Here is a 23,047-nt window from a genome sequence, read left to right as displayed (position 1 = left end):
ACTGGTGACTCTTATCCAGCTTCTCATCCACTGTAACCCCCAGGTCATTTTCTGTCAAACTGCTGCTGAGCCAGTTGGACCCCAGCCTGTAACAATGTTTGGGATTCTTCCGTGACTCTGCACTTGTCCTTGTTGAATCTCATCAGATTTCTTTTGGCCCAATCCTCCACTTCGTCTAGGTCATTCTGGACCCTTTCCCTGTCCTCCAGCCTATCTACCTCTCCCCCTAGCTTAGTGTCATCCACAAACTTGCTGAAGGTGCAATCCATCCCCGCATCCAGGACATTACTAAAGATGTTGAACAAAACCAGCCCCGACCCTTTGGTACCCCACTTGATACCAACTGCCAGCCAGACATTGAGCCGTTGATCACCTCCCGTTGGGCCCAACAATCTAGCCAACTTTCTATCCACTTTACAGTCCATTTATCCAAGCCATACTTCCTTAACCCAGCCAAGTTTCTCCTCCAGACTTTGTCCTACTTGGGGAGGGTGGGGAGTTATCACTTGGCTGTACCCTCTCCTGGGCTCAGGTTATGAAGGGCATCAGCCATTGTGTATGTGCTGGAGGCTGTCACACCAAAATCCCCCTCACCATCTAGTATTGGTGCAATGCTCAGGGAAACTGAGGTTACTACAGGTTAGTTCGAACTAACTTTAATAGGTGCTACACTAGCGCTCCGCTAGTTCGAATTTTAATCGAACTAGCGGAGTGCTTAGTTCGAACTAGGTAAACCTCATTTTACGAGGACTAACGCCTAGTTCGAACTAGCTAGTTCGAACTAAGGGCTGTGTAGCCCTTTAGTTCGAACTAGTGGGAGGCTAGCCCTCCCCAGGTTTCCCTGGTGGCCACTCTGGCCAACACCAGGGAAACTCTATGCCCCCCTCCCGGCCCCGGACCCCTTAAAGGGGCACGGGCTGGCTACGGTGCCCGTGCCAGGTGCAAGCCAGCCAGCACCCAGCTAACAGACCCTGCACCTGGCACGGCACAGAGCCACCCACCTGATGCCCCCCAGCCCACCCCCTCTTGCCGGGACCAGGCTGGCGGCTCCCGGGAGCTTGCCCTGGACCGCAAGAGGCGGGCACCTTCCTGGGCTAGTGCGGAGATCGTGGACCTCGTCCACGATCTCCGCACTAGGCACAGGAAAGTGGCCATCTAGGGCAGGAGAGCTGCCAGCCTGGCCACCCAGGAGCAGGTGTGCATGAAAATCAAGGGGGTCCACTGAGACCCCCGACCCTGAGCTTACTATGGCCGTCCTGGGTCAGACCAAAGGTCCATCTAGCCCAGTAGCCTGTCTGCCGACAGCGGCCAACCCTAGGGACCCTGGAGGGGATGGACCGAAGACAGTGACCAAGCCATTTGTCTCGTGCCATCCCTCTCCAGCCTTCCACAAACTTTGGGCAGGGACACCACTCCTACCCTCTGGCTAATAGGACTCCATGGACCCAACCTCCATGACTTGATCTCACTTCCCTTTAAACTCTGTTCTAGTTGTAGCCTTCACAGCCTCCTGCAGCAAGGAGTTCCACAGGTTAACTATTTGCTTTGTCAAGAACAACAACTTTCTCTTACTAGTTTCAAGCCTGATACCCATTCCTTTCCTTTGGTGTCCTCTAGTCCTTCTTTATGGGAACTCAGGAAGAACTTTTCTGAATGCACCCTCTCCACCCAACCCCTGCTTTTAGAGACCTCTATCCTGTCCCCCCTCCGTCTCCTCTTTTCTAAGCTGAACAGTCCCAGTCTCTGTAGCCTTTCTTCATCTGGGACCTGTTCCCAACCCCTGATCATGTTAGTTGCCCTCCCCTCTCCCAGCCTTTCTCTTCCCCTCTCCCACCTCCTTTTCCCAGTCTCCCCCAGTTTTTTTCAATAAAGACAGAGTCAATGTTGGAAGAAACGTTATCTTTATTTTGTACATCAATAAGAAGGGGGGCTAGGGAAGGGTAAGTGGAAGGAGGTGAGGGAGGAATGGGGTACGAGCCCCCGATGGGGAGGACTGGGCTGGCTCTGCGGGCTTCTGGGGGTGGAAGCTCTCCTGCAGCCCCCCAATTACTCCCTCTCCCCAGATGGCAGCCTGCGGCAAGTGCAGCTGGGCTGATGGCCGAGTGGTGTGATGTGCCCAGTGTGGGCACTCAGGGCACTCTAAGCCAGAACTTCTTTGCAAGCGGGGCACCCCTTAGAACTGTCTGTCCGGGGTGGGGGTCGGGACCCTTTAAGCGCAGCCCTCGGCTAGCCTGAGACAGCATCTCCACGCTCTAAGTCCTCCTCTTATGCCCTGCCGGCACTGCTTCCGGCCATCCTTAAGCCCTGTTCAGAGTCCACTCAATGTGGACTTGCTAGTTCGAACTAGCAAAACGCTAATTTGAACTAGTTTTTAGTTCTAGATGCGTTAGTTCGAACTAGCGCTGTAGTGTAGACGTACCCAAAGAGAATAAAATCCCCACAATCCCCACTTCATCACAGGGAGTTGGGAGGAACTAGATGGGCATGGCTCTGGGCAGGGGAGAAGTAGGGAGTTGAGGGGGTTTTACAGGGAGTTCTGTCTCTGTCCCCGTCTGATGCCCCTGCACCCCCCAGGTACTGGAGCTCGCTGTGTGGACTCTGCGGTGACTATGATGGGGACCCTAACAATGACTTCCAGACTCCGATGGGGGATGCAGTCAGCTCAGCTGGGGACTTTGGGGACAGCTGGAGTGTTGGCAAGTGAGTGACACCCCCTTGCGCCCGACTATGGCTCTGCCAAACCTTCCATTCCCCTCTGGCTTCCCTGCCACCTCCCAACCCTGCATGTCTCCTACTGCCCCATGACAGCTCCCAACCCATACACTGCACATGCCCTATAGTGTCCCCCAAATCTTCTTACACCCCCAACAGCCCTCCAGATCTCCCTTGCCCCTACAGCCCTCCTAAAACCTCCTAAAACCTCCACGCCTCACACAGCCCAGAGGGCCTCCCCAAGCCTCCTACACCTCCTTCAGGCCACCTTCACACCCCCAACCACTCCATACACCCCCATCCCCTCCAACAGAGTGCACTCCACAGACTCCCAGTGGCCCTGAGCCCTGGAAAACCCTCTTTCTGCCTGCCTCACCTCTCTGCTCCCCGCCCCACCGCAGCTGCACCTCATCCAGCCCTTCTGTTACGCCTCCATGCCCGGCGGAGGCACAGCTGGAGTACGAGGGACCCAGGGCCTGTGGGATTCTGCTGGCCCCCAATGGGCCCTTCTCCCCCTGCCACAGTCTTCTCAGCCCCATGGTGAGTGGGGCGTGGGGGTCTAGGGTGGAGGCCATGGGTTAGGGGGACTGGGGGAATTGGGGGATCCAGGGAGTGTGGAGGTGGAGAGTTAGTGGAATTGAGGATTCAGAGGCCATGAGGGATCATGGGGAGGGGGCTAGAGGTGATTGGGATGGTTATGGGAGTGTGGCAGGGGATTGGGGGATCACGGGTGGGGAGGGGGCCGAGGGGATTGTGGGGTTGTGGGGGTTTTAGGGCCTCACCAAGGAGTCCAGGGTTCATGGGGGGCTGGCATGGGGGGCCTGCAGTGCCCCGCACACCCTGCCCTGGCTTCCTGGGATGCAGGGTTGTGGATGGGTCCATGGGATCCCCCATTGCCAGGACCTTCCCATGACCCCATCCTCTCCCAACCAGACCTTCTTCCGGGACTGTGTGTTCGACTTGTGTGCGGGTGAGGGTGACCGGCGCCAGCTCTGTGCCGCTCTGGGCAACTATGGGGCCCAGTGCCAGGATCGAAACCTCACCCTGGGCACCTGGCGCAACCAAACGTTCTGCCGTGAGTGGGGCGGGGCAGGAGGGGGGATGGCAGGGCTCAGCAGAGGGGAAGAGCTAGTCCAGGCAGCACCATGAGGCAGGGGGGCTAGGTCATGGGATGCTATTGGGCACGGGTGCCCAGTACGGGGCGCTGTGAGGTTGGGTTTGGGGATAGGCCAAACAGTTCCATGGGGCAGAGGGGCTAAGCCCAGGCGTGCTGTGGATCAGGAGACAGGGGACAGGCTAGGCCAGAAGTGCCCTGGGGCAGGGGCTGGGGGAAGGGCTTGGCCGGGGGGCACTGTGAGGTAGGGAAAGAGTCTAGGCCGTGGGGAGCCATGGGGCAGGGATCAGGGGAGAGGGTAGGCCAGGGATGGGGGCTCAGCATTTACTGGGCATTAGGTGTGATGCATTTACTCCTCTTCTCCCTTCCCTATCAGCCCTGCTCTGCCCTCCCAACAGCCATTATGAAGCCTGCGGGCCAGCCTGCCCCGCTGTCTGCCCCGAGGCTGGGGTGATGGGCTGCCAGGGGCCCTGCCTGGAGGGGTGTCAGTGTGATCCAGGCTTTCTTCTCAGCGGAGGCAGCTGTGTCCCCCAGCGGGGCTGTGGCTGCAGCTACAGGGGCAGGTACTACCAGGTAAGGGGGTGCTCAGAGGCAGGGAGGGACTCAGAAGTCACCGGTGGTGGAGTGGGGTGGTGGGTGGGGGAGAGGCTCTGGCAGGGGTGGGGAAGCAGCTCTGGATGGGATCTTGGGGGGATGTCTGACTACTCACCCCTTCTCTCTCCCCCCACAGCCAGGCGAGGAGTTTTTTAGTCTGGGCTGTGGGTCGCGGTGTCGCTGCGAAGGGGGAAACCGGACTCAATGTCAGGCCTGGCAGTGCCACCTCACAGAGACCTGTGGCCTCCACAATGGCCAGTATGGCTGCCACCCCACAGGTAACATCCCTTCCCCCCTCCAAGTCATCCCTTACCCACATTTCCCCTCCCCCACATACCCACTGCTGCCTCCTACTCCCAATGAGTTAAACCCAGAACTTGGGGGCGGTTCATGGTCAGAGCCAGGAGCAGATTGGGGACCCTACCCCCCACTGCTTCCCCTAGAATCTCAGAGCCCCCATATTCCTTGCCAGCCCCCCAGCCCTCCTTCCACCCATGACCAACCCCTCTGTTCTCTTCTCCTGCAGCCAGCGCCCCCTGCTACGTCTCTGGGGACCCTCACTACCAAACCTTTGACAGACACCGGTTCGACTTCATGGGCACCTGCACATACACTCTGGCCCGGCCCTGCGGGAACTACACAGGTATGGGCCCGGATGGGGTGTGGGAAACAGATGTAGGTGGTGGGCGCCTGGTCCCACTTTCACCCAGACAACCCCAGTTATAAACCCCTGGATCACTTGCCTGCCCCCGGCATTTAGACCCTAAATCCATCCAGCTGCTCCCACCTTCCCAAGAATCCGGGCCAGATCAGTGGGGGAACCAGGTCTTGTGCCAAAGCCCTGCTGGCGGCTGATTCTCCCAGCAGGTTGTTAGCCAGGAAAAGGCAATGTGAGTCGAGTGGTGAAGCTTACAGACAGTCCATAATCCCTGCAGGTGGCTGTAGTGGGATACACAGCCAGTCTCCCAAAAACCTGTTCAACAGGGCCCCTTACTTGGCTCTGGGGGGCTTCATGTCACATGTGGCCCCAGACGGGCCAGAGCCCTGGGACCCAGCATCGGATCCATATAGATAGTGTCTTCTCCCAGCCAACAAGTCCCCAGCCTCGTTTGCCAGGTTCATTAATTAGCGGGGCACAGACAACAGGGAAATGCTGGGGAAGTGTGAGAACTGCGTGTGGGACGTGCCACCGTTTTCAGAACCAAACCCAGGCTGCTACAAGACCAGCCTTTTGCCCAGCATGCAGGGGGTGCCCTGAGATGCCAGCTCTGCCAGCGATGCCCCTCTCACTCTATTCTCCCCCCAGGGCCCTGGTTCAGCGTGGAGGGCAAGAATGAGGCCCGGGGACGCCGGGGCATCTCCTACCTGCGCAAGGTCTACATCAGCCTGCCGGGAACCAGCCTCACCCTGCTCAAGGGGCAGCGCGTCCTGGTGAGACCAGCACCAGCCCGCAGCCCACCAGCTACTCACCCCCCTTCCTTCCTTCCTGGCCCCCAGCCTCCCAGCCGCCCATACCCTCCTCTCTTCCTGCCTCCTTCCCTTCATTCACCCATCCACACCCCCAGCTACCCACCCACTGACCCTTCCTGCCCCTAGTAACAGGGTTGGCTCTGGTGGGACACTTCTGAGAGTATCAGTACTGAGAGTATCAGCACAATTTCAGTACGAAGTGCTTAGAAACTGGGCCACTTACCACCTCAAACTGGGGCTCCTTTCTCAAATGAGAACTTCTCAGCCAGCTGGCCAGCAAGAAATTACACAAGCAATTTCCTTAGAGACTCCGGTTCTCCTGGGCCACCACTAGCACCACTCCTTGTACAGACATGAGGATATGAAAATCCATCTCACCAAATCAAAAGCTTCTTCTGACCCCAAAGAATCAGTCACATCCTGGGTCAATTTATACCTTAGCTCTCATCCAAGAATCATGCTGCCCGATCCTTTGGAATCTAACATCCAAGGCTTTATTCGTAAAAGAGAAATAGAGGTGCACGTCAAACGGTGCAGGGGTGGGGAACCTTTTTGGGGTCGGAGGTCACTGACCCACAGAAAAATCAGTCGGGGCCATACACAAGTGAGAAGCAAAAAACCAGAATTCACTGACCTGGTCCCCAACAAGCTCAGGGCTTCCCCCAGCATGAGCACTGGTTCACCCTGCTGCCAGGGAAAACCCTGAGCTTTGCCATGGGCCAACTCCAAGTAAGCCGGGGGCCGGATCTGGCCCATGGGCTGCATGCATGTATGCCAGGGGCCAGATCTGGCCTGCAGGCCATAGCTCTCCCACCCGGGACAGAATTCCTTGGCTTTGGCTGGCAGCAGCAATGGAATAAAACTGCTGGTTCAAGTCATGTCTCTGGTCACTTCCAAATCACTGGAAAGTCCCTTGGTTAGGATGTGCCCATTGGTGTGACCCTAGAGACGGAGAAAGGAGGAGGTCAGCTGGAGGAGTTCCCACGGCCTTTTATAGCTTCAGCCATGCGGAAGGACTCCCGTGGCCCTTTCTGTGGAAAATTACAGTGACAAGATTGAGTCTGGAGACACATGGGCAAAGCACCTGCCTGTTCTTTGCAGGCAAACACAGAAAAGCTCACCCACTGTGGATTTGCACCTCCCCCGGTCCACTGTCCATCAAGTGCTCCTACTCAGCCTGAATAGTCCCTTCCCACTACATTGGCCAAACCTCTTGTCTCTGTCAAGGACTCACAGGTCATGCCCACGCTTGGGCCATACGGTCCATAGGGAAACCCTCGGTGATGTGACAGACAGACACTTTCTCCTGAGGTTGAGCCCCTCAGCCTCCTGGGACAGCCCCTCTTTGAGCCCCCAGTGCACCTGGCTCTGCTGTGGGCCCCCTCAGGGAGTCCACTTGCTCTGGGCCCCCGGGGCCTCCACTCGCAGGGGGGCCAGTGCAGCCCTGTTCTCAGACCGGAGCGACTCTCCGCCAGCGGCACACAGGAGGGTTCATTGAGCACTGAACCCAGCACAGGAACTCTCAGGCCTGCAGGCCTGGCCCCCCTCAGCCCAGCTCGTCTGAGTCTCCCCTGCAGCCAGGTGGGCTCTGCCTGCTCCCCCTGCCCAGGCCAGCAGCCCCCTCCTCCCAGCCCAGCCTCCCAAATCCCTCCCCAGCAGCCCCCTCCTTCCAGCCCAGCCCCCAAATCCCTCCCCAGCAGCCCCTCCCCTGGCCTCGGTCTTCTGCCCAGGTAACCAGGGTCACCTGGGTCCTCTCTTGTCCACCTCCCCTCTCCTCCACCCTTTGTCTCCCCCACTGGTTGAGACCAGCTGGGCAGGTCACCAGGGTCCTTTCCTTGCAGCCCATTGGCCCCATTGGCCAGTCCTGGCTGTGCCAGCCCAGCTGGGTCTCCCAGTCACCAGCTGGGGGTCTCCAGTTCTGTGCTAGTCCCTGTTACAACAAACTCCCTCCTCCTCCCCTCATTAAACCAATAACAGCTGGGGACACTGAGTGCTCCCTACACATGCAACCCCTTCAAACCTTCACAAATGCCCCACTTCCTTACAGTCCCCCAAAAGCAAACATCTGAAATGCAAGTACAGAGCCAATACTCTGAACTTCACGTACAAAAGTGATACACGTGTGTGACATTATTGGATTGTGAGATGAACGTACAAACCACTGGTGCCACCACTGTTCTGTGTTTGCACCAAATCTTGTACAAAGTGGGCTCTGTGAGGTGTCTCTGAAAAGCTGATGATTTGCTGATTCTGTTTGTGCTGCTCGTGGGCAGGTGTCATTTTTGTATTTGAAGTTCTAAGAACTGGCTCTGTCCTCGCATTCCAAATGTTCGCTCCTGGGAGTTATCAACAGGCGTCGCCCAGCCATTGTGTAAGGGTGGCTAGTCAGCGACTAGCAGCACTTGGCCGGCAATGGGCATCCAGTGGTGCCGATCCACAGCTGAGGAACTTGGCTGTGAAGGTTCAGACCAGCCCATGAGGGATGGCTGCTCAGGCCTGAGTCAGGCATGGTCAATGACTGGCTCACGTGACAAACGCCATTTCGGGAGGTGAGCAATGGGATTCCTGCCACGTGGGCAAGGGTAGAACGAGGGCCTGGGGACTCCTGCATTTCTCTTCAGTCCAGCTCATCACCTTTGCAGCATATTTGCTATGAGCTCTGCTCCAAGCCCGCAACAAGAGCTGTGCAGTTGAATTGGTGTGTATATTTGATTTCTTTAACAACTTGAATTCTCACCTTTATTTCTTTCTTTTTCTTTTAGAGTCTAAAAGATTCTAAAAGATGTTAGATTCTAAAACCACAGTGTGCTCTTTTGGGTGAGAGCTGAGGTATAAATTGACCTGGGACTGTGGCTGGTCATTTGGGATTGGAATTTGGATTTGGTGAGATGGGTTTTCATAACCTCTCATCTGTGCAGAGCAGAGCTGGTGGTGTCAGCAGAGAAGTGGAGTGTCTGAGGCTATGTATACACTACGGGGCTTTATTGGAAAAAGGTACACAAATTGTACTCTGCAATTTGCATACTTTTTTCCAATAATTTTTTTGAAAGAGGCTTTTCTGAAATTTGGCCCGTCTACACTGGGCCAAATTTTGGGGAAAAAAAATTCTCTTTTGGAAGAGCCGTTCTTTCTCATGGGAGGAGGAAGATAGGGCTTCCAAAAGAGTGCATCTGCTCTTCCACCAAAAAAAAAGCAGAAGAGCAGACATGTTCCCTGGACATGGTGGAGTTTTTTTGGGAATACCTCTGGTATCCCCAAAAAAACCCTGTAGCCTAGCCATAGCCTGAGGTAATTGCTTGTACAGTTTCTTGTTAACCAGTGTGGGGAACAGAAATGTTCTTTGTGACTGGTTAGGTGCCTTATAGCAGAGGACCCCTATTCTTGGGCTGTAAGTAGCCCTGTCTCTAGGCAATTCACCCTGATTTGACCCTCTGAGCAGTGCCACCCGAAACCTCCTGTATTACAATGTGTCTAAAAGACACGATCAGAACCAGCAAACCATTAGCTTTTCATCGACACCTCACTTGCCCTCGTTTGCATCAGGTTTGTTGCAAATATAGATCAGTGGTAGCAACAGGGATCTGTAAGGTCTCATCAGAGATAACATCATCCCCTCAAACCCACCCAGTCCTGCCCCGCTCCCCACATATCGCCCCTCCCAGCGAGATTCTTTGCTGGGAGTTGCCCAGTTTTCACCCTGCTCCAGGATCTGGGGTGGGTAATGAGAGCTCCCTGCTCTGGGTGTGAAAAATCCCATCCATCTCCCCCCAGGTCAATGGGACACGTGTGACGCTGCCGGCCAAGCCCACTCGGGACACATCTGTGGCCCACAGCGGTCACTACGTTGCTGTGCAGACTTTGTTCGGGCTGGCTGTGCGCTGGGATGGGAACCACTACCTGGAAATCCAGGCCCCCAGGTAAGTATAGCTGGTAGGCCCCCTCCCCCAGCTCTACCAGTGCCCCTCACTTCTGACCCGCAGCCCCTGCCCCCCCAGCCCTGCCAGTGCCTCTCATTCCTGACCCACAGCCCCTGTCCCTTCATTGCCATCTCACCCCCTCTCCAGCTCCTATTCTGGGCTGCTCTGTGGTCTTTGCGGGAACTATGATGGAAACTCCAACAACGACAACCTGAAGCCAGATGGGCAGCCAGCCACGGATGGGGATGTGCTGGGGAACAGTTGGCAAACCCCTGACGACGAGGACCCTGAGTGAGTCCCAGCTCCTCCCATCCAGCCGCAGCCTCTGCTACCCCCTACTGGGTGCTAGGCGAGGTGCAGGAGAGTGGGAATGTCGGTGGAACTACCTGCCACTGCATGAGTCTGGCACCTTAGCAGGAAGCCCCGGGGCAGGGAGGGCACAGCCTTACTGGAGAGCCGTGAGGGGCAGGAGGAAACCAGCCCTTCCGGGAGCTGTGATAAATGCTGAAGTTATTTCCCCCTGCCAGGTGCCAACCCGACATCTCAGACAAGCCAGTCTGCACCCCAGACAGCGAAATGAAGGCCAGCTGTGAAAAGCTTCAAGACCCCCAGGGGGCATTTAGGTAAAGGGGGGGGGTCTCTGTGCTGTGGGGAGGGGCACTAGGGATGTTCTTTGCTGTGGGGGAGGAGTGCTAAGGGGCTCTGTGCTAAGTTGGAAGGATACTAGGGGGCCTGGAGGGGAGGGGTGCTGGGGGGTTCCGTGCTGCGAGGGGCTCTGTGCTGACTCTCTGCCTCTCCCTAGGGACTGCCACAAACACATCTCCCCCACTCCCTATTTTGAGAATTGCCTGTTTGACATGTGTCAGTACCAGGGGCTGCAGGAGTCCCTCTGTGCCCAGCTCCAGGCCTACACGGCTGCCTGCCAGGCCATGGGTGCCACTGTGTTCCCCTGGAGGGGCCCTGAACTTTGCCGTGAGTAGCTAGAACCCAACCCTTCTCCCCTCCCAGAACCCAGGCATCCTGGCTACCATAGACACACCTGTCTCTCTGCCCTGCAGCTCTGGAGTGCCCAGCCAACAGCTCCTATGCCCTGTGTGCCCAGCTGTGCCCAGAGACTTGCAGCGCGGCTTTCGTGCCCATCGAGTGCCCGGCCCAGCGCTGTGTGGAGGGCTGCGACTGCCTTCCGGGCTTCGTGCTGAGTGGGCAGAAGTGTGTGCCGGCCAGCCAGTGCGGGTGCACGGTGCCCAATGGCGGGTACCACCCGGTGAGTGCTGGGGGGTGAGGACAGGTGTGGCAGCCCCTTCCCTGGCCTCCCCATGACTCACCTCTCCTCCCAGCTTGGCGACGTCTGGCTCAATGCAGACTGCAGCGAGAAATGCACCTGCCAGGGCCAGGATGCCATCCACTGCCAGGCTGCCGACTGCCAGCCACAGGAGAGCTGCCAGCTGCAGGACGGAGAGTATGGCTGCCACCCAACTGGTGAGAAACATGCCCATCCTCGGGCCCCTCACCCAGCACTGAGCTGCAGTCTCCTCTGGGTCCTGAGGCTGCAGCTGCAGTGTCTAACGTCGCCTCCCCACAGGCTGGGGGAGCTGTGTGGTGGCAGGGGACCCTCACTACACCACCTTCGATGGGCGACTCCTGCACTTCATGGGCACTTGCAGCTACATCCTGAGCCGAGTGTGTGATGGGAGATCTGGGCTCCCCAATTTCACCGTGGAGGCTGCTAATGAGCACCGGGGGGCCAGCGCCCAGGTTTCCTACGTTCGTGCTGTGGCTGTGGAGGTGTACGGCCACCGGGTGGCACTGCTAAAGGGACGCAGAGTGACGGTGAGACCTCTGTTGCTCCCACAACCCCCCACACTCCAGCCCTGCCAATGCCCCTCACTCCAGCCCCGTAGTCCCTGCCAGGCCAACCCTGGGCTCCCCACCAGATTTGCTGGTGCCCCTCACTCCCGGGCCACAGCCCCTGCCACCCTGGGCTTCCCCAGCTCTGCCAGTGCCCCTGATTCCTAACCCACAGTCCCTGCCAACCCAGCCTGCCAGTGCTCTTCACCCCACCTCTCTCCTGCAGGTGGACGGACAACGGGTGACTCTTCCGGTGGCCCTGGCGCAGGGCCAGCTCAGGGTACAAGTGAGTGGCGCTTATGCCCTGCTGCAGACAGACTTCGGGCTGCGAGTTCGCTATGATGGGACACAGCGAGTCGAGGTGCAGGTGCCCTCATCCTATGCTGGACAGCTCTGTGGGCTCTGTGGTGAGTGCGGCCTGAGCGCCTAGGACTGCTGGTGCCATTGTGCTGTTCATATGTTGGGTTCCCTGAGCTTGGGGCCCCAACCTCCTCTGTTCCACTTACACACCTGGTCTTCGGTGTACTAGAGAGACTTAGTGGGGGGCACCGCAGTGACGGTCAGTCCTGGCCAAATTGCTTGGAGACAGGGCCACTTACAATCTAACACTTGGGGCCTCCACTACAAGGGTATGTCTACACTACCCCGCTAGTTCGAACTAGCGGGGTAATGTATGCATACCAAACTTGCTAATGAAGCCCGGGATTTGAATTTCCCGGGCTTCATTAGCATAAAGCCGCGCCGCCATTTTTAAAAGCCGGCTAGTGCGAACCCCGTGCCGCGCGGCTACACGCGGCCCGGGCTAGATAGTTCGAACTAGGTAGCCATTCCAAACTATCTGTACGCCTCGTGGAACGAGGTGTACAGATAGTTCAGAATGGCTACCTAGTTCGAACTATCTAGCCCGTGCCGCGTGTAGCCGCGCGGCACGGGGTTCGCACTAGCCGGCTTTTAAAAATGGCGGCGCCGGCTTTATGCTAATGAAGCCCGGGAAATTCAAATCCCGGGCTTCATTAGCAAGTTCGGTATGCATACATTACCCCGCTAGTTCGAACTAGCGGGGTAGTGTAGACATACCCCAAGATACCACACCAGTCACTGAGAACACTTCTGTTTGCCACAGTGGCCAGCAAGAAGTCACACAAGCAACCGCCTTAGGCATTCCAGCTTCCCCTGTGCCACAGCCAGCACCGCTCCTTACCCAGGTGAGAGGCTATGAAAACCCATTTTGCTAGATCCAAACAGGTTCTCCTGGTCCCAAAGGAGCAGCCACATTCCCAGACTAATTTATACATCAGACCTTAGCCAAAGGAGCATGTTGTGCCAATTTTTTAGAATTAGATAGATGGATGGATGGATGGAAGGAAGGAAGGAAGGAAGGAAGGAAGGAAGGAAGGTTAAAATTGATAAAGGAATCAAATACGCCCACCAATTTTAACATTCTTGTAGCTATGTAGCCTGTAGCTGAGATGGAAGAAGTTGCTGGCATGTCTCTGGAGCACCTCCACAGCTGGGATGGGTCATCTAGTCCTTTGTTTAAAGCTTCAGTTTGTAGCAAAGATCTTCCAGATGTAAGAAGGACTGATGATCAAATGGAGGAATCCCCAGGCCCTTTATATCTTTGGCCCATGTGGAGGGATTCCCATTGTTCTCACTTTGGAGAAATGGCTCCCAAGATGGAGCTTGGAGCAACATGGGCCAGTCCCCTGTCCATGCAACACTCTGGTTTTTGCAGGCGGACACCCTAAGCCACAATCCATATTGAAGGTTGTCAGGAAAGTCCAGTCAGTGCAGTTGGTGTCTCCCGTGCTGGTCTGGACATTCACAGAAAAGCTCATCAGATGTGGGTGGTGCCTCCCAAGGCCCATTGTCCATCAAGTACTTCTTGACGTGCCAATCAGCTGGAGCAGCCTTTCCCAGACAAGCTGGAGAATTGCTGGGTGGCTGTTACTCCAGGAGATGATATCAGAAATACAGACACAGATCTAATGTTCAGATCTTTATGTACAAAATTGATACACACCCACAAATGGTATCGCCAGAACCAGCAAATCATCCGCTTTTCAGAGGCACCTAACATGACCCTCTTTGTACAAGATTTGTGGCGAACATACAACAGTGGTTGCAACAATAATTAGTATGTTCGTATCACAGTCCAATAATGTCCCAGCCTAGTTTCTGAACACCTGGGTCCCCAACTGCTCCTCTGTCCCACTCGGACTCCTGGATCCAACCCCAGTGACACCCTTCCATCTCACCTCGCCTTCCAGGCAACTACAATGGACAGAATTCCGACGACAACCTCATGCCTAATGGCACCTCAGCCAGCAACGTCGACCGCCTGGGGGAGAGCTGGATGGTGCCGGACGCCAGCAGCCCTGGGTGAGTGGAAGAGAGTAGGGGGCTGGGAGCCAGGATGCCTGTCTAGGAGGAGGGAGGGGGCTGTAGGTCAAAGCAGTAGCGCAGGCATGTCCAAAGTCCGGCCCGCGGGCCAATTGCGGCCCGTGTTCCGGTTTAATACGGCCCCACAGGTAATTTGGCAATATCTATCTTTTATGGCCCCCAACGAATCCATATGTATTGAGATGAATACATTGTAAAATCTCAGTTAATGTCAGTTGGTCTAAATCAGTTATAAATATATTTGGACACAACATATATACTTGGTGTTATGTTCCTGTTCATATTTTTTGAACTTAAAAGTTGACAGACAACCTTTATTACCAATAATATGTAATGTACTTTACAATGTTCCTGACATATATTTCAGCTTCCTGGATTTTTTTTTTTCATCTGGCCTTCAGATATGAAAGGTAGAGTGATTTAACACCTGTTTAGATTTGTCATCCATGTGACGAAATGAAAAGTATGCCGTTTGCAATAAACTTTGCATAAAATAGTTAATTTGCATTTAATTTTAATGGTTCAAAGAATGTCAGGCAAAATGGTCGGCCCTTACGCATGTTCACTTCATCAAATCTGGCCCTCTTTGAAAAAAGTTTGAACACCCCTGCAGTAGCGGCTGGGCACCAGGACTCCTGGACTCTCTCCGCAGCACCGAGGAAGGTGTCTGTGTAAAGGGGTGACCCCAAGTGGGGATGTTTGACTGGTGCTGATTTTCCTCCCTCCACCCAGCTGCACCAACATTGGGGACCCGGGTGAATGTGACCCAGAGATCAGCAAGGAAGCTCAGAAACCAACCAGCTGTGGAGCCCTGACTGACCCACAGGGTGAGTCTTCTAGGGCTGGGAGCCAGGACTCCTGAGTTCCCTCCCTGGTTCTGGGAGGGAAGTGGGGGCTGGTGGATTAGAGTGGGGGAGGGGGGCTGGGAGGCCAGATGCCAGGGTTCCCTCTTGGTTCTGGGAGGGGAGAGGGGACTGTCATGGAGGCCCCCCTTCAATGTGACAGCCCCTTCTTGGGGGTCCACTCTCTCTCGGGGGTTATCCCTCTGCCTCCTGGGACTGCAGCTTTCTGAGCCCCAGCGTGCCTGCCTCTGCCATGGGCCTCCTTGGGAAGTCCACTCGCTCTGAGCCACTGTCATCTGTAAATTGAGCAATTGAGCAGCTGCTCAGGAGAGATTCCAGTGCAGAGCACCCAGAGAAGTTTGTGTTTCCTTTGGTGGTGCACATTCTCCTGGGTGCCTTGGTGCACATAACAAAATGTATTGTGCACATGGATAGAAAAGACTAGAGGAAACACTCCTTTGGACCCCCTGGGAGAGGTCAAATCAGGGTGACTTGCTTAAAAACAGGGCTACTTACAGCCCAAAACTGGGGGTCCTTCACTGAAAGGCACCAAACCAGTCATACCTCTGTTCGCCACACTGGCCTGCAAGAAGTCACACAAGCAACCCACTTTCTGAGCCACCACCAGCACACTACATAGATAAGAGGTTATGAAAACCAATCGGACCAGCCCCAAACATGTTCCCCTGATCCCAAAGGACCAGTCACATTTCCAGGTCAATTTATACGTCAGATCCCACCCAAAGGAGCACGCTGCGCCAGTCCTTTAGAATCTAACAGCTAAAGGGTTATTCATAAAAGAAAGAAAAGGTTGAGAATAAAATTGTTAAAGAAGTTATATTACGTACCCCAATTGTAAAGTTCCTGGTGAGGCCTGCAGCAGAGATGGAATAAACTGCTGTCTTGTGTCCCTTGAATACGTCCTCTGCTAGGGTGGGTCGTCAGTCCTTTGGGGCTCATAGCAAAACTGCCCCTGAGGGGATGAGCTGGAGTGAAGACAAAGCTGGAGGAGCTCCCAGGGCCCTCTTTCTACCCTTGCCCACGCGGAGGGAATCTCACTGCTCTCCTGCTGTGAAAGAGCCTCCCGCAATGGTGTTTGTCACGTGACCAGTCACTGTCCATGCCTGACTCAGGCCTGAGCAGCCATCCCTCATGGGCTGGTCTGAACCGTCACAGCCAAGTTCCTCAGCTGTGAATCGGCACCGCTGGAGGCCCATTGCCAGCGAAGTGCTGCTAGTCGCTGACTAGCCACCCTTACACAATGGCTGGGCGACGCCTGTTGATAACTCCCAGGAGCGAACATTTGGAATGTGAGGACAGAACCAGTTCTCAGAAGTTCAAATTCAAAAATGACACCTGCCCACGAGCAGCACAAACAGAGCCAGTGAATCATCAGCTTTCGACAGACACCTCACAGGACGCAAGATTTAGTGCAAACATAGAACAGTTCTAAACATATACAAATGTTTTGCACGTTCATATCACAATTCAATAATGTCGCACCCCCAATATAAAATTGATGCAGGAAGGGATGAAGTAACATCTCTGACTGCATCACAGGGCCTTCCCATGTATGGCTGTGTGTTACTATAGCTTCTAATCCAATGTTAGAAATATCTGTGTCTAACTGGAACAGTTTATGAAACCCATGTTTGTCTAAAATGAGCTTCATCATTGTAAGATTCAACATGGTATAACAGTATCACTGAATCCTTTTGCAAAGCCAAAGTATAACTTGGTCAGAACACTAGAGGATTTTATCTGCTTTTGCAGCATGGTTCCCATATGTCCTATGTGATCTTGCCAAGAGCTAAAGAAAATAGTTAATTTATCCATACACATTCTGGCAAATGTTTGGAATCCAATAAACATCCAGTCACTGTAGATACCTATGTTCTCCCTTGTGTGGGACTCTTGGCATTTAGCCATGAAAGCAATATGGTTGATTTAGGGTGTCAAATTTGCATATGAATTCCAGCTCAACAGTTTCCCATTCATCCTTGCTACAAGTTTCCACACCGTCAGTAGGCACCACAATTAAATTGCCTTTATGTTTCTTTATGCTACTGTGGCTAAGGTACTACCCGGATCAGACAGTTGTTTCACCCTTTCCCAGCAACACGCCAGCAACAGGCAAAATACCAGCACCAGAATTGTTGGCTCTCTGGATTCTGACATGGCGCTAACTAGATTTAACTGAGTTACAGCATCATTCTCCCCAGCTGACACAAACTTAGGACCATTCCCTTCTGGGCTTCATTTGTATCCAGAACCAACCCTGGGACAACTGCATTATCCTCAGCCACTACTGCCTGAGAGGCACCTTCTGCAGATAAAGGACTGGGAAGAAACTTTCTCCCCAGACATGCTGCTGCTGCCACACACAAACAAGCCATTGGTGCCAATCTCTGCTTTGTCTCAGCACCCTGGCTGATTTCAGACATCCACCTGGAAATTGAGACAGCTTCCTTTGCAGACAAGGAGACAGAAGCTTCCTTTGCAGACAAGGAGACAGAAGCTTCCTTTACAGACAAGGAGGGCAGCCCTCACCGGCCTCTGGTATTCCTCCTTCTGCAGGGAGTAAGGGAAGTTGCCATTGCTCAGTTGAAAGTAAGCCAACTCCATCTACACATTTTGTATACCTGGAGCTGCGTGCCATAAACCGACCTGTCGGGTCTAGTGTCAGCCTGGCCTGAGTTCTTTGTGTGCTTGATCTAATTCCAGCCTCACTTCTGAGACATTAGATGGGCATTCAAAAACTTCATTCACAGACACCCAGTTTTCCTGCATAGACACCCAGCTGTCTTCCTCAGGCAAACATCTAGAGAAACCCATCCTGGGTCAGTTATTGCCCCTTAGACAAAGGCTCAGGATCATTTCTCTCCTGTGCTTCATTCAGGACACTAACTTGACTGAACAAAGCTCAATCAGCAGATCCTCAGGAATTGTATTTTTCACTCCCACAACCTTGGTGCCTCAAATCCCTTCCGTGTAAGATGGATTCTAGCCAATGGCTCTGTTACAAAATACTCAGGCAAGGCTACAACAGTCAGGCTTTCTTCTGGCAGATAATCTTCCTCCTTGACAAGGCTGGCTTTAACCAGTGTAATCTCTGCTGCAGTATCTCTCCACGCCTCGCACTTGGCTCCATTAACTTCAGCACTACTAATGAACTCTGCATGATTGTTCCCATATTTAGCTAATACTAGTTTTAAGGTCAAGCCCTTGAGAGACAACAGAAACAGCATTTGCACACAGGGCCCCCATGCTGGGCTCTGTGGGACTTGTCTGTATGTTTAGAGGAGCAGGATTAGCATTTATTGGGTTTGGTGACTTATTTGTTAGATTTGGACCCTCTGGTTTGATGTGTCCAGGTATCCCACACAAACGACACAACCACTTGTCTTCTCTTAGAGTAGGAGTTTTTTTGCTCATGAGCTTTTCTAATGGCAGTGGGGCCAGTCCCACCTTTAAATTCTTCTCTTCTTCTAGATTGAGAAGAATAGTATTACTCTTACTAGGGGGGTTAAACCCTTCTGGAGCCCCAGTTTGGGTGTGTGCATCTGCAAACTCTGCAGCCCGTAGGACCGACACAGGCTCTCTGTCCACAAACAGCTGCTCTAACATGGTCAGGAACAGTACCCAACAATTGCTCCAAAGTTATCAAATCCAGCAGTTTTTCAAAATGCCAATTTGCTCCCCCCCCATCCCACTTTTTAACAAAACCCATCAGTTTATGAGCACACTCCACATAAGCGCATTCACTAGACAGTCTAAACTTCCGAAATTGAATCCTGTGAGATTCAGAGGTGACCTTAAACTGCCTCAATACAGAATCCTTAAGACATACTTAGTCTAAAGCTTCTTGTCCCCCCAATTAATTAAATACCTCCCTGGCTTTTCTAGTCAATCTGGTCATCAGAACAGGCATCTGCCGGTCATCTGGGATTCGGCTCACATTGCATAGACATTCACTGGTAGACCAAAATTCCTCTATATCCTCAGTAACCTTGTAAATAGGACACAGCCTTTCCCAGCTTCTGCTGTCCAGAAGGGGTGGACTTCCAGGGCATTGCAGCTACTGCAGCTCCTCATAGCTGAAGTTGGTCAGCCGTCTCTGCAACTTGTCTGGCTTTCTCTTCAGCAGACAGTAGTTCCATTTGCCTTGCAGGGGCCTCTTTCTTTCAGCATCTTCCCCTTTTCTTTTAGCAGTTTCTCTCTCCAATTTAACTACCTTAAAAATTAGGAGTCACCAAATGAAATTAATAGGTAGCAGGTCTGAAACAAACAAAAGGACATTTTTCTTCAAACAGCACACAGTCAACTCGTGGAACTCCTTGCCAGAGGAGATTGTGAAGATCAGGACTTTAACCGGGTTTTAAAAAGAACTAGATAGATTTCACAAAGGTTAGGTCCCTCAATGGCTATTAGCCAGGCTGGGCAGGGATGTGTCCCTAGTCTCTGTTTGTCAGAAGCTGGAAATGGGTAACAGGGGAGGGATCACTTAATGATTCCTTGCTCTGTTCATTCCTTCTGGGGCACCTGGGGTTGGTCACTGTCAGAAAACAGGATACTGGGCTAGATGGACCTTTGGTCTGACCAGTATGACTGTTCTTATGTTCTTATGTACCTTTTCTTTTTCCTTTAAACTAATGTCTTAAAGCTTTTGTTCATGCTCCAGCTACAGTTCCTTCACTGTCTGCTGGTTGCTGTCCATGTGCAAGGATCCGCATTCTTGATTTGTGGCTTTCTCCCAAAAGGAGATTCTCTTCCGTGAGCAAAAATCTTCCAGGTCCTTTTTGTCAAGATCCTCATATTGTTGCTGACTCATTGCAAGTGATTTTTAACCAACAAAACTCACAATCCCAAAATTCAAATTTGGAATAGTGTGGAGTTCTGATCCAAAGCTTAATTGACCTAGCTCTGTGGATCCAAGCACAACTGCACCACTGTAATATAACAGGTTCTGGGGGCACCACTGAGAAGGTCAAACCAGAGAGAATTGCTTAGAAACAGGGCGACTTACAGACCAAGACTGGGGGTCCTCCATTCATTATAAGACACCAAACCAGACACAAAATGCATTTCAGTTCACCACACGGGCCAACAAGAAGTCACACAGGCAACCCCCTTAGACACTCCAGCGTCTCCTGTGCCACAAGCAGTACCTCTCCTTATTCAGACGGGAGGTTATGAAAACCAATCTCACCAAATCCTAATAGGTTCTTCTTATCTCAAGGAATCAGCCACTTTCCCAGGTCAATTTATATGTCAGATCCCACCCAAAGGAGCACGCTGCCCCAATCCTTTAGAATCTAACAGCTAAAGGCTTGTTCATAAAAGAAAGAAAAGGTTGAGAATAAAATTGTTAAAGAAGTTATATTACGTACCCCAATAGTAAAGTTCCTGGTGAGGCCTGCAGCAGAGATGGAATAAACTACTGTCTTGTGTCCCTTGAATACGTCCTTTGCTAGGGTGGGTCATCAGTCCTTTGGGGCTCATAGCAAAGCTGCCCCTGAAGGGATGAGCTGGAGTGAAGACAAGATGAAGGAGCCCCCAGGGCCCTCGTTCTACCCTTGCCCACTTGGAGGGAATCCCACTGCTCGCCTGCTGTGAAAGAGCCTCCCGCAATGGCGTTTGTCACGTGACCAGTCACTGTCCATGCCTGACTCAGGCCTGAGCAGCCATCGCTCACGGGCTGGTCTGAACCATCACAGGGAAGCTCCTCAGCTGTGGATCGGCACCAGCCAAGGCCCATTGTCACTGACTAGCCACCCTTACACAAAGGCTGGGTGATGCCTGTTGATAACTCCCAGGAGCAAATATTTCAAATGCGAGGACAGAGCCAGTTCTTAGAACTTCAAATACAAAAATGATACCAGATGGGCAGGTCCCTGGGGTCCTCTCCCCACAGCCCCTTGTCCTCCCACTGGCTGGAACTGTCTGTGCTATCTCCTCTGGGTCTCCTGGTCACCAGTCGCTGGGGGTTCCATTCTCCATGACACTTGTCAGAGTCCCCAGTTCCATGCTGGTCCCTGAGACAAACTCCCTTTCCCCTCCCCTCATTAAACCAGTAACACCCAGAGACAGTGAGTGCTGCAGACAACTCCTTCAAGCACCCCATAACTCCCCCACTCCATCACACCATGCTCACATCCCATCTGACTTTCTATATTTCAGGCCCCTTTGCTCCCTGCCATGGAGCTGTGCCCCCTGCGGACTCCTTCAAGACCTGCCACTATGATCTGTGTGGCACGAGGGGCGAAACAACCACGCTCTGCTATGCCCTGCAGTCCTATGCTGATGGCTGTGCCCAGGCGGGGATCCCCATTGCATGGAGGAACAGTACCTTGTGCCGTAAGCACTGCCTGGATGCCTGGGTGGGGTGTGGGGGCTGGTGTGTTAGAGCAGGGGGGGCTGGGAACCAGGACTCTGAGGTTTAATTTTTAGAGTAAAAAGTAGGGAAATTCTCAGACCTAAAGCTTTGTGGCTCTATATGAACACAGCTAACAGGAGAATTCTGGCTATATCCCAGGCCGGGTGAGGGATCCCTATGTAAATAGCCGCCCCATCTCAGAGGTGGCTGCATATTAGTGCCAGGCGAGGTGTCCCAACCCAGAGCTGGGCACATATCAGCATTGGGCAAGATGGATGTGTCTCACCTCCTGGTCTCGTCTTTCCCACAGCCTTGAACTGCCCCCCAGGCAGCACCTACACCCCCTGTGCCAGCCCCTGCCCATCCAGCTGCACAGATCTAGGGGCCCCCAACAGCTGCCTCTCCCTGCCCTGCGTGGAAGCCTGTGCCTGCAATGAAGGATACATTCTCAGTGGGGACATGTGCGTCCCCCTGAGCCAATGTGGATGCACTGCCAGTGATGGGCGATACCACCTGGTGAGGCAGGGGAGTGGTTAGAGCTGTAGGGCTGGGAGCCAGGACTCCTGGGAGGCGAGTGGGAGCTGATGAATTAGAGCACAGGGGCTGGGAACCAGGACTCCTGGGAGGCGAGTGGGAGCTGATGGATTAGAGCAGACGGGCTGGGAGCCAGGACTCCTGGGAGGCAAGTGGCCGGGGGGGCTGGTGGATTAGAGCAGGGGGGTTGGGAGCCAGGACTCCTGGGTTCTCTCCCTGGCAGCTCATCAGGTTTCCCACTCCCCCAGGTGGGTGAGAGCTGGATGGCAAATGACCACTGCACCGAGCGCTGCACCTGCATGAGCTCCAACAACATCAGCTGTGAGCCTTGGAGCTGCAGCCCTGTGCAGCAGTGTCAGCCGGAGGACGGCCTGCTGGGCTGTCAGGACACAGGTAGGCTCCACCCCACCCCAGAAGTGGCTGTATCCCAGCGCTGCGCAAAGTGGGTAACCAGCCACTCTGCCCCAGAATTGGGCACTTCTCATCACCAGCAGTATGTGTCTCTCTCATCCCGGGTTTCATCTCTCCCAGGTGTGGCTTCCTGCCATGTGGCTGGGGACCCGCACTACTTCACCTTTGACGGGGCCATGGTGACATTCCAGGGCACCTGCACCTATACTCTGGTGAGCCTGTGCAGCAGGGACGGGCGCTTGCAGCCCTTCAACATCACTGGGAAGAACGAGGAGCGGGGCCAGTCTAAGGCCTCCTACCTGCGCCTGGTGCATGTGGAGCTTGGTGGCACACGCTTCACTCTCATGAAGAACCGGCGGGTGCTGGTGAGATGGGGCAGAGGGGCCATGGGGGAATGGGAGCAGGCAAGGGAGTGGCATCCTGGCTATGTGAGGGAGGGAAGCGAGGGGCTCGTTTTGGGATGGGATTTTGTCAGCCCTGATTGAGGCTGTCCTGCAGGTGGATGGGGAGCGGGTGCGCACCCCAGTGCTTGGCTGGGTTCCCGGTGTCTCCATCAGCACCAGTGGCATCTACACGGAGCTGCGCAGCCAGGCCGGGCTGCTCGTCCGCTTTGATGGCAATCAGCACCTGGAGATCCAGCTCTCCGGCGCCTACTTTAGCCAGGTGAGCGTGGCTCCACCCCCCTGGGTTTGGCTCTGTCCCCATTAGCAGGACCCCTTCATGGCTCCACCCCTGCCTAGTCATGTCTGCCTCGGGTGGGAACCCTGTCTGACCACACCCCAGGGTCTGACCACACCTTGGCCACACCCCGAGATCCTGTTCATGC

At 54.0% G+C, this 23,047-nt stretch overlaps 1 protein-coding gene across 1 annotated transcript in view; it reads left to right on the top strand.

Annotated features, from left to right (window-relative positions):
• Positions 1-23,047, top strand: part of ZAN (zonadhesin) — a 46,985-nt gene that overhangs the window by 10,011 nt on the left and 13,927 nt on the right. Inside the window, exons 17-38 of the mRNA XM_089772717.1 lie at positions 2,575-2,700; positions 3,114-3,252; positions 3,646-3,787; positions 4,203-4,399; positions 4,557-4,698; positions 4,947-5,063; positions 5,727-5,851; positions 9,662-9,807; positions 9,955-10,098; positions 10,335-10,430; positions 10,610-10,779; positions 10,866-11,071; positions 11,145-11,286; positions 11,390-11,637; positions 11,882-12,062; positions 13,926-14,037; positions 14,791-14,885; positions 21,081-21,257; positions 21,587-21,792; positions 22,059-22,203; positions 22,342-22,586; positions 22,720-22,884. Of these exons, the coding sequence (XP_089628843.1) occupies positions 2,575-2,700; positions 3,114-3,252; positions 3,646-3,787; positions 4,203-4,399; positions 4,557-4,698; positions 4,947-5,063; positions 5,727-5,851; positions 9,662-9,807; positions 9,955-10,098; positions 10,335-10,430; positions 10,610-10,779; positions 10,866-11,071; positions 11,145-11,286; positions 11,390-11,637; positions 11,882-12,062; positions 13,926-14,037; positions 14,791-14,885; positions 21,081-21,257; positions 21,587-21,792; positions 22,059-22,203; positions 22,342-22,586; positions 22,720-22,884 (3,466 nt within the window). The remainder of the gene's footprint in view (positions 1-2,574; positions 2,701-3,113; positions 3,253-3,645; positions 3,788-4,202; positions 4,400-4,556; positions 4,699-4,946; positions 5,064-5,726; positions 5,852-9,661; positions 9,808-9,954; positions 10,099-10,334; positions 10,431-10,609; positions 10,780-10,865; positions 11,072-11,144; positions 11,287-11,389; positions 11,638-11,881; positions 12,063-13,925; positions 14,038-14,790; positions 14,886-21,080; positions 21,258-21,586; positions 21,793-22,058; positions 22,204-22,341; positions 22,587-22,719; positions 22,885-23,047) is intronic.

This window comes from Pelodiscus sinensis, chromosome 22 (genome assembly GCF_052426305.1).
Source record: "Pelodiscus sinensis isolate ZL-2025 chromosome 22, ASM5242630v1, whole genome shotgun sequence".
NCBI classification, from domain to species: domain Eukaryota; kingdom Metazoa; phylum Chordata; order Testudines; family Trionychidae; genus Pelodiscus; species Pelodiscus sinensis.
Note: the sequence above shows the minus strand (reverse complement) of the source record. Positions and strands in the feature narration are given on the sequence as shown.